Source organism: Centrocercus urophasianus, unplaced genomic scaffold (assembly GCF_019232065.1).
Source record: "Centrocercus urophasianus isolate 14NV4802_14NV808 unplaced genomic scaffold, USGS_Curo_1.0 seq_38, whole genome shotgun sequence".
Lineage (NCBI taxonomy): Eukaryota > Metazoa > Chordata > Aves > Galliformes > Phasianidae > Centrocercus > Centrocercus urophasianus.
Window position 1 is genome coordinate 5,165,016 of NW_024884955.1, and position 10,293 is coordinate 5,175,308.

At 56.2% G+C, this 10,293-nt stretch overlaps 1 protein-coding gene across 1 annotated transcript; it reads left to right on the top strand.

The window, feature by feature from the left end:
* The first annotated feature begins 296 nt into the window (after positions 1-296).
* Positions 297-10,063, top strand: GDAP1L1 (ganglioside induced differentiation associated protein 1 like 1). The gene is made up of 6 exons (XM_042832325.1): positions 297-476; positions 2,476-2,692; positions 4,772-4,945; positions 7,020-7,117; positions 7,220-7,334; positions 9,669-10,063. The coding sequence occupies exons 1-6, from the start codon at positions 297-299 to the stop codon at positions 10,010-10,012; spliced, it is 1,128 nt and encodes a 375-aa protein (XP_042688259.1). The 3' UTR covers positions 10,013-10,063.
* The last annotated feature ends 230 nt before the right edge of the window (positions 10,064-10,293 follow it).

Genomic DNA, 10,293 nt, shown 5'->3' on the forward strand with positions numbered 1-10,293 from the left:
AAGCAGCACAAAACCTGAATGTCTGCCGCAAATAACTCAGGCCAGGGCTGCCCTGAATCGCTGGGCAGGCAGTGGGAGCAGCATCCTCCTACGGCAGCGATGCCACGAGCATGCCCGCTCCCCAGGGAGCCCTGCCAGGAGCCGTGAGGCCGCGCTCCCCTTTCCCAGCCCCGCGCCCGCTGCCCAGCCCCAGCACAGCGAGATGGAGCTGCCCCGGGAGTGATGCTGCTCGCCGAGCCCATGTGATGCTGGGCTAGCGCGGCTCCTCCATCGTCCCCCTCCACTCACAGGCTGTCATGGCGACTCCCAATAACGTTACTCCCACCAACTGCAGCTGGTGGCCCATCTCGGCGCTGGAGAACGACGCGGGGAAATCCAAGGAGGGGGAGGAAAATCAGGATCCGACGGACCCCGCTCTCAGATCCCAGGACAGGCTGGTTTTGTACCACTGGACCCAGTCCTTCAGCTCCCAAAAGGTAACAGCTCGGCCGGCTTCCCGGAGGAATCACCTCTCCGGGCAGGGCATACCCTTGGCTCGGGAGGACGGCTCCGCACGCAGCCGTTTCCCAGGGTGGGCGAGGGGAGCAGCACACACCCGGTTGGCCCTTTTGTACCCGTATTCCTGTGTTTTATCAGCATCTCCCCAGGGAGGGGGGGCTCAGCCAAACCCTGCTTTTGCTTTCAGCCCGGGGTTTGCAGCGGGAGACGCCTCTGCTTTGTGCTCGCTCACAGCCGAACGCAAGCAAAGCGCAGACAAAGGCTGAGCCGGGGACCACCCTGCAGCTGTGGGGACCTCGCACAGCCAGCGCAGGGAGCGACCCCGGGAAACACAGCCCCGTGCCGGGAGAAATTTGCCCCAGCATTGCAGCAGGGCCCTGGAAATCCCACTCCAGAGGTCCTCCATCTCTGAGCAAAGCACGGGAGCCAAGCAGTCCCCAGATCACTTTTTCCAGGCGATCCCAATGCTCATTTTGCAGCATGGCAGCAGTGCCATAAAGCTGACCATCTGCCGGGCCTTCTACCACTCCCGTGCCATCAATGTCAGGTGGGCAGAGAGCTGCCGGGGGCCCCGGGGAGCATAAACCAATCCCAACAAGAGGCCCCTGGAGCCCCACAGTGAGCAGGGATGTCCCCATCTGCCCTGCGCACAAAGGACCTGCAGGCGCCTGATGCAGCAGGGCTACGGCGCTTATCCCATCCACCCGAGCTCCCGGGGCTGCCACAGGGATGATTTCATTCTTGTGCTGCTGACAGCCCCAGGACCCCACTTCAGGGCACCCCGGGAGTCCTCAGCCCCTGCCACCCCACTCCAAGGTACTGGTGGTGAAAAGGATTGGGAGTGAGGGGAGATACGGTAGCCCTCGTTGGGCTCTGCTCCCAGCATCCTCCTGCCCTCCGAGGGACAATCTGCATGGATGGAACCTGGCTTTTCTATCTTTGACTTTAAAAGAAAAAAAATATTTTGTCAGCTATTAAATAATTAATGACTAATTCCCCTGGAACTCTGACGTACTCATAGAAATGCCCATATTTGTTAAGGTGCATTTTTAGCTGCCATCAGCTGGAGAAGAACATGCAATTCTCCTTCATTCAGCACTTCTGTGAGGCACGGCTCTCCGACGAGCCCTCAAGGCTTTTTTTGCCTGTTTGACACACTTGGGTCACAAAGGTCACGTGAAGCCTGAAGTGAGATTTCTGAGTGCACATTCACAGCGAGCACAGAGAAGAGCAGAAGAGGAGGATGCTGGGCTGCATGTGATGCCCCAAGGTGCCCAGGGCCGGAGTCAGCATTCCCACCTGTACAACGGGCTGGTGGCAGCCGAGAGCCTCGTAGAATCCTTAAGGTTGGGAAAGAGCTCTAAGCAGAGAGGAGGGGGAAACCAGGCACCGGGGCGCCAAGGGGTTGCAGAGGGCTGTGTGATGTCCCTGGGTGGCTGCTGTATGGGAAATGCATGGGGACAAAGGGGCAATGCGTGGCTCCAGCAGGGAAAAGGGGAACAAAATCCCCCATCGAACTCTCCTTGCTGCCAGGACTCCCCGGAGCACAGCAAGTGCCTGGAATCCTCCCCAAAGCAAAGCCTTTCTCCTGCTCAAGACGTGCCCAGAAAAGCCAGAGCCCAACCCCAAGAGAAGGACATACCTGAGTTATGGCGTGGGCTTCCTCCAGCCGAGCTGCAGCACCCACTGCAAGCAAGGGGCAGCATCACTTCAGCCTCCTCTTCCTCGGGTCTGTGCTGCTGCTCTCTCTGACCACCCACACCTGGGGGCTGAGGGCTGCCGTTCAGCCCTCCCAGAGCTCTCACCCCAGCTGCTGTCACAGCGCCACGGGCCAGACAGAGGCGACCCTGCAAAGTTCGGGCGGTTGTGGGTCTCCTTTGGGACGTTCCCTCCACTGCCAGGAACGGAGATCCTCACCCAGCTGCCTGCCTGCATCCTGCAGTGCGCTCAGGGCACTTGTGGGGCTGTGGGGCTGAGCTGTCCCTCTGTGCCCCGCTGCAGGTGCGCTTGGTCATCGCTGAGAAGGGGCTGCCCTGCGAGGAGCGCGATGTCAGCATGCCGCTGCTGGAGCACAAGGAGCCCTGGTTCATGCGGCTCAACCTGGGCGAGGAGGTGCCCGTCATCATCCACCGGGACAACATCATCAGTGACTACAACCAGATCATCGACTACATGGAGAGGAACTTCACAGGAGGTAACGGGGGCACAGCTGCGTGCCGGGCTTCGTCTCAGCACAAACGTAGGGCAGATTTGAATGTCGGTGGCCAAATGCACCCATTTCCTCCCACAAAGGTTTGGCTCGCTCACGTCCAATTCTCACGCTTTCCTATCAAAATGAAGGATTTCCAGCAGAAATCCTCAGACATCCCTTGCAAATCCTGCAAGGGGGATTTGGGAGAGCTGCAGCTGGGTTTGCCCTTCTGTCCTGGAGTCTATGCTCCCAAACTGAACCACTCCTCCCATCTCCATGGCTTGGGGAGCCCATGGTGTACGGTGGCATCCCACCAGGCTCTGCACGCTGGGGACAGAGTGACAGAGATCCAGAGGAAGGGACGGCTGAGAGGGAACTCCTGTGTCCTCCCCTTGGAGCAGGGCTGAAGCTGGGACGCTGAGGTCCGAGGCCGCTCCTCACGCAGCTGCTTTGGCAAGTAGCATCTCCAGCCCCTCAGTCCATGTCATCCCAAATCCGCAGGCTGCCACGCTGGGATGCTCTGCTGGGAGACTTCAAAGCCCAGCACGGAGCTTTGGCTGTGGCATCAAGACTCTCGCCCCAGCATCCATCAGCCTTGCAGCGGAGGCATCAAAAACATCTCTAAATAGCTCCCCAAGCACAGGCACCATGCCAGCTCAGCTGCTGTCCTCTCCCGGCCCGGCCACCATCGTGCTCAGCAGAGGTGCCGCACTTCCTTGCCACTGGGATGGCAGGCAGACAGACAGACACCAGAGCCCCACAGAGGAGCCCTCACAGCAGCGGCCCCACGGATGGGGCAGCCCCGCGTCCTTGGTGCACACTGCTGCGTGGGGCTGCAGTCCTCACACTGCTCCGTGCTGCTGCCTGGTCCCTGCGGAGAGCAGCTGACCCGGCATATGTTGGCAGCACGCTGTCCCCAGCAGGGGATGTGGGCTGACGTGGCAGCAGGGAACAGCTCTGAGCACGCTGGGCATTTATGGCTCTAGCAGGAGACACTGTGCTCTGTTTTGGGGGAACAATCAGCAGTGTGCCATGCACTTGTGGTTGGAAGCCAGCAGAGCCACCGGCTCAATTTCTCCTGTCTCTTCCCTTGCCCTCCAAAACATTGAAAGTATTTATCTTCAAGAGTTGGCAACAAAATCTTTCCGCTGTCAGTTATGTTTTCTTGCCACAGCAGAACACTGTGCTCCCTCCCCACTGCTCTGGAAAAACTCCTGCCCTTGAGGTTTTGCAGCCAGGTGCACGGCCTCACCTTCCCACTGAGAAGTGCCATGTAGGAAAACCTGCGAAGAGGAAGGATGTCTCCCTTCCACACCTGTTCTGTTTTAGGGCCTTCATCCACCCGTGTTAAGTGGGAAGGGCATTATCAGGATGTCTCTGTATTGCTGCAAGGAGGTAGAACTCACCTTGCAGCAATGCTCAGAGCGTGGAAATCCTGTGTAAGGAAGTATGCTCACAGCTTCCAGGAATGGAAGTACTGACTTTTTCTGCTGGTGACACTGAGGTCAGCCAACAGCGAAGGATGACTGCTTGGCCAGTTTTGCAGTGGGGCCAGAGCCATCGTTTCAGTTCCTTAGTTAAGCAGCAGCATTGGCCACATCTGCAAAAGTCCATCAGCAGCTGCTGTGAGCTTTGCTAGCTCCAGCTGCTGGCTTGTGGAGAGCCCTGTTCTGCAGACAGCCCAGCTCGGAATCTCAGCAATAAATTCACTCACTACCTGTTAACTATCCACAGAAGTCATAAACATTTATGATCCCATAAAGAAAAGCTCCTGATGTTCTTGGGGGAGACAAGAGCAATGTTTCCCTCCTGCTGCCATCCGCTGTGTATTCTGAGCTGTAAACATAATAAAAAAGAGCACAATACAAACTGCCACCCCACCAAGGTGAATAAAACTCAAACCAAGGAGGTGCAGAGCCCTGGGGAGAAGATGGTCCTGGCACTGAGGGAGATATGCTCAGCTCTTTGTTTTGTCATCCACTCCTTTGTAACCCATATGGAATGGTCTCCGCTATGCGACCATGAGCACCTGTCCCCAAAAGTTCCAGCACCTCTAACACATTTTCAATTTGCCCCTTCCAGAGAACGTCCCCCAGCTGATCCCTGAACCCGGGACCCTGCTGCACTCGCGGGTGTTGCAGTACCGGGAGCTGCTGGACTCACTGCCCATGGATGCCTACACACATGGCTGCATTCTGCACCCCGAGCTCACCACCGACTCCATGATCCCAAAGTACGCGACCGCTGAGATCCGCAGTAAGTCACCTCTGGGGCAGGGAGCCGGCAGGATTCCGGCCCTGCACCTCCCGTCTGGTAGGCTCTGTCTGCAGGCAGCTCCTATAATAAACACCGGCTCCCCTGTGAGTTACCAGCCAAGGATATTGGCTGGTATTCTGACTGAGAGGCTCAGAGTACCTCTGTAGGAACAGAGAACCCCAACAGCCACTGCAGGCTCCTGGTGGAAAACAGGGAGCTTTTTTTTTTGTGGCAGTGTAGAACCTACTGCTGGCTGCACCCACATCCATACTGGCAGAGCCAAGCTCTCATTCAGAGGAACAAGGATGGAGACAGATGGTGCCTGCCAGGAGGAGGTTAGCCCAGCTTGGGGCAATTTATTGCAGCCCTAAAGTGTTACTCTGCATTTTGTATCCTCTTCTGCCATTTACCCTGCTCCCTTCCCTCCATTAGCTCCCTTGCACGAGACCCTTCCCGACCTTCTGATGCCCTGATGGAGACAAGGCAGTGAAATGCTGAATTTCCCTGCTGGTAATGCTGGCAGCCCAGATATGATTTGCAAAGGCAGCTAACACACATGATACAAACCCAAACCTGCCAGCGCAGCCGCTGCTGCGCTCCTGGCCCAAGCGCGGCCACCCTCCTGGCCAGCCCTGCTCCTGCTCCGCAGCCCCAAGTGCTGTACCTGGGCAGGTGGATGAGCACAGCTGAGCCCAGGGACCCCCCTCATTGGAGTGGGGATGCACACAGTGACAGCACGGCTCTGACCTCCAAGGCTGCAGCCAGTTTGACTCCCCAGAGCCTCTGCATGCAGCCAGAGCTGGAACCTGGGATTCGTGGGATTAAAATGACACAGGGCAGGCCAGGACCCTGACTCAGGCACGGGGGTACCCGTGGCCCTGTCCTGCATCCTTGGCCTTCAGGCTCCTGTGATGTGGGTTCCCTCCCAGACCCCTTCCACCGTTCACCAGTGGGCTGCCAGTGGGGCTGCACCCTGCACATGGACACAGCTCCCTCTGGCTCTGCCACAGAGACAGGGGAAGGCAGGCCCTGATTTGCAGACCAGCTCTGCATCTTGCTGATGTTGTAATAATTTCCAGGAAAAAAAATCAGAGTAAAAGGTGCAGGACAGGGAAAAAGCAGCTTGGTAGCTCTGGGCAGGCAGAGGCAAACCCTCAAGGCTGAAAATGGGAACAGAGCAGAGGTGCTGGAAGACTCCCATCCATGGAGATTGAGTACCTTTTCCTCTCCCTCGTATCTTTTCTTACCAAATCCCTCCATCTGTGCACTGCACAGCGGGGAGGAGGCTGCCCTGTGCAAGGAGCTCTTGCAGCAGGCAGTCTCTGTTGTTTCGGACTTGTGTGAACACGTTTGCTGGTGTTTAGCAATTAGCAGCTGTTGCAATAAACCAAAACCTGATCTGTGCAGCGCACTCTAAACCTCAGCAGCAGCCCAGGCCATGCCAGGGGAACTAGGATCTGAATTTTACTCTGTCTGGCCCCGAGCCTCGCTGTTGGGAAAGGCCTGGCAGACAGCAAGGCTGAACCAAACACCAGCTACGCTGCTTAAATCCAATCCCATCCTTGGTTTTGTTGTCATCTCTCCCATCAGTGCTTTGGGACAGACACCCGTTTTCTTCCTGGTGTTGCATTGCACAGCCCACCGAATGGGGCTGATCTGTGCTTCTCCCAGCAGAGATGGGAAAAGCGGCTCCAGGGGAAGCTGAGCCACACAGTCTATTCTTTTTTAACACAGAGGAACAGCACTTCAAAGCTATTTAATGCATCAAAAAGTCTCATTTTCAAACAAAACAGCGGGATTGTGCCTGCAAATCCCTCTTAATTAAGCTCTCTGAAGGGAGCTCAGCTGCTTCCCAGGCAGCTAACCTGTGGGATGGGAGTACTCCAAAGCTGCACTTCCAGCCTGCTGAACAAACCATTTTCCTGCTGTAAAAGTTGGCAAGGCTGCGGCTCACCAGGGAATACTCCAGTAGGCTCAGCTCCTGCCTGCCCTCAGCTCATCCCTGCCCTCACACACAGCCAGCAGCTCCGGGTGGGAGGACAGACCCTGCAGCCCCTCTGTCTATCTCCCCCAGGGCATTTGGCTAATGCCAGCACGGAACTGATGAAGCTGGACCACGAGGAGGAACCACCGCTGACAGAGCCATACCTCTCCAAGCAGAAGAAGCTCATGGTGAGTCGGCCAGAGCTGCACGTGGCTCTTTGGTGGAGGGCATGACTGTGGGGATGCATAGCCATCGGTCCATCCATCCGTGTCACCACTGCTCTCCACCAGGCCAAGATCCTGGAGCACGACAACGTGAATTACTTGAAGAAAATCCTGGGGGAGCTGGGAATGGTGCTGGACCAGATCGAGGCTGAGCTGGAGAAGAGGAAGCTGGAGTACCAAGGTAGGTGCTGGATGGTGTTCAGAAAGTGTGCTGCTTTGGGGATGGCCGATGGCTCTGCACACTGTGAAAGCCCACACGGAGTTCCATGGGGCTTGCACTGACAGTAGAGGGGCTGCTGCAGACCATTTGGGGCTCTCCCATTTAGGGCACGCAGCTGTTATTTCCTTGCTGACCTCCAGGTAGCCCCTCCACCTCGCAGCTTTGCTCCTCCTGGCTGCTTTGCAGGAGCTCTGCAGTCACTGAAGCATAGTGACACGTCCCACGTTCCACAGTGACCCACCAACCGGCCGCTAACCCTGCGGTCCCGTTCTGTGCCCATTGCCTCCATGGGGGGAGGAGGATTCGGCATCGTGCCACCACAGATGTGTGTCATCCGCAAGTCTTCTCTGCCTGCCCACCTCCCCGGGCTCCCAGCGCTCAGCACCGGGCCGTGGCACACGGCGGGGAGCCTGGTGGCACAGAGGAGCCCAGTGAGGTGGCAGCTCGTGCGTCAGTCAGCAGCAGGAGGGTTGGAGTGGCTGCGGCCTGCCCTGACCTCAAACAAACACCGCCAAGCACCCGCCGAGAGCCGTCCCACAGCCCTGGCAGCACAGGCACGGCCGCGCATCGCTTGTCCCACCGTCACCTCAGCATCCCTCTGGAGCAGGGCTCCTAACCCCGGGACAGCTGACGATGGCAGGGATGGAGCACAGCCCAGAGGTGTTAACGAGGGGCAGCCCCACAGCCGGCCCTATGTGGGGAGCCGTGCGTCATGGGGCCCACAAGCACAGCACAGGGCTGCAGCGTGCCCTGAGGTCTCAATGCGGCACCACGCAGCGGCTTAATTGCATCCAGCAGGCAACCTCACTGACTGACCTGAGCGCTGGGGGGGATTCAGCAGGATTCTGCCTCCTTAGGTGCCCTCTGCAGAGCTGCTCCAGCCAGGTGCGGTGCCCCCGACTTCCAGGTCCTCCACCTGCCAGCCCCAGGGCCACGCAGCCTGCAGCAGGCTCTGGCTGTAGCACCCCCACAATTTATTAGCCACTGAAAATATTTATTGACTAATTAGGCCTAGGCAATCTGTCCACTCAGGCTGTGCCTCTGGCAGGATTAGGCAGGCTGCCAGGCTGGTACAAATGAGGCCTACTAATTACCAATAACTCTCATGGCCTGGCCCCGCAGGCAGCTGAGCTTCAGTTGTGCCTGAGCACAGGGCTGCCTCCAGGCACCAGCCTTCCACCCTGTCTGTTAAGCAGAGCTTCACACAGCAATACTAACTGCTCAGGGCAGTGGAGGAGAGCCAAAATAAAGGATTTGGTGCAAAGCATCCCAGGTTTTAAGGTGGGTGCAGAGCACAGATCCCTATCCCTATGGCCAGCAGCAGATCCCACCTTCCCTTCCCAGCACATCTCAGCATTTTGGGGTCTCCTTTTCATTTAGATCCACCAAGGGAGGATAATGTTTCTCTGCAGCCCGGAGAGAGCAGGAACTGGATTTCTTACCATGTACTGTGCTTTACTTCTGCTTCTGAGATTTGCTGGGCAGGTGCTGAGCAGCATCCCAACTCCACTGCTTGCTTGCAAAGCATAACAAGCAGGGATATCCAAGGCACAGCTCTATGCAGTGGACACCCGGGTTTTGTGCCCCTTCTGTAGTTCTTTCCTTTCCTGTACCTCCCTTTATTTCCTCCTTGTTAGCAGGAAATAACCTGAGCCAGCTTCTTCCAGCATGCTTTTTCATGGACATATCCTGGATGATGTTATTTCCAGGCTCACCACTATCAGGGACTATCAGTGCTGTGATACCTTCTCTCATGCCCAGCACTCACACGAGCTGTGCCTGTACCCAAAACCTGGTTCGTGGCACTGAAGCAATTTGGTGTCCCAGTGCTAGAGAGGGGACTGAGTCAGGACCTCCCCAACAGCATGCAGGGAGAGCAGCCAGGCTGGGCCAGCAGATGGTTTTGATTCCCAAGGATTTCTCACATCCCTAAAATAGGACCGTGTTACCGTGTCAAACAGCTTGCATCTCCCAGCAGCAGCCAAGGACAAATGCTGTTGCTCTCTCTGAGCATTAATGCAGCAAAGTGGTCACTGAGCCACAACACAGCTATTTTGTAGATATTGATTTGTGTCTCCATGCGGGTTATAAATGCCCGTTGCACGTTCCCAGCTTTGTGGCCCCACGTGGCCTCCTAACAGATAAGGTCTGGTCTTCTGGGACGTCACAGTGCTCAGAAAAGGATTTGGAGTCTAATCCAAAACCTCCTGCCTTTGTGGAGCTTTTGAGCAAGCCTTTAAGCATCCATCCAAGGACCTGTTCTCATCCTTCCTCTTCTGTCATTTGTTTCTCCAGGGCAGAAGTGTGAACTTTGGCTCTGCGGATGTGTCTTTACCTTGGCCGATATCTTGTTAGGAGCTACCCTGCATCGCCTCAAGTTTCTAGGACTCTCTAAGAAATACTGGGAAGATGGCAGCAGACCTAACCTACAGTCCTTCTTTGACAGGATACAGAAACGCTTTGCCTTCAGGAAAGTCTTGGGAGACATACATACCACGCTGCTCTCCGCAGTGGTACCCAATGCCTTCAGGCTGGTCAAGCGGAAACCTCCCTCCTTCTTCGGAGCCTCCTTCCTGATGGGATCTCTGGGGGGAATGGGATATTTTGCTTACTGGTACTTAAAGAAAAAATACATCTAATGCTGGCAGCTTGGTGTTTAGATTGGTGTCTCTGTGCTGTGTGAAATTATGACGAAGCCTCAGCAACTGTAATGAAATTTGAGGCAAGGTATGAATAATAATATTGTTTAATGTAACATTCCATAGTCTAGAAGTAGAAAAGTATACTGCAAGGAAATAACAGCAACAAAAATGCATCAACTTGTAAATGCCTTTTTAGGTTTAAGTATTCCACTCCAGTGGGAGGCTTGGGGGCTGGCCTGGCTCCCCGTGCCCACTGGGAAGCACTGCGGGTGCAATTC

What these genes read in the sequence shown, in the direction of transcription:
- GDAP1L1 (XM_042832325.1), top strand. Translation starts at nt 297, where the DNA reads ATGGCGACTCCCAATAACGTTACTCCCACCAACTGCAGCTGGTGGCCC. An exon ending in GGAGAGGAACTTCACAGGAG is followed by an intron (nt 2,693 to 4,771) that starts GTAACGGGGGCA and finishes TGCCCCTTCCAG; the next exon opens with AGAACGTCCCCCAGCTGATC. An exon ending in CGCGACCGCTGAGATCCGCA is followed by an intron (nt 4,946 to 7,019) that starts GTAAGTCACCTC and finishes TATCTCCCCCAG; the next exon opens with GGCATTTGGCTAATGCCAGC.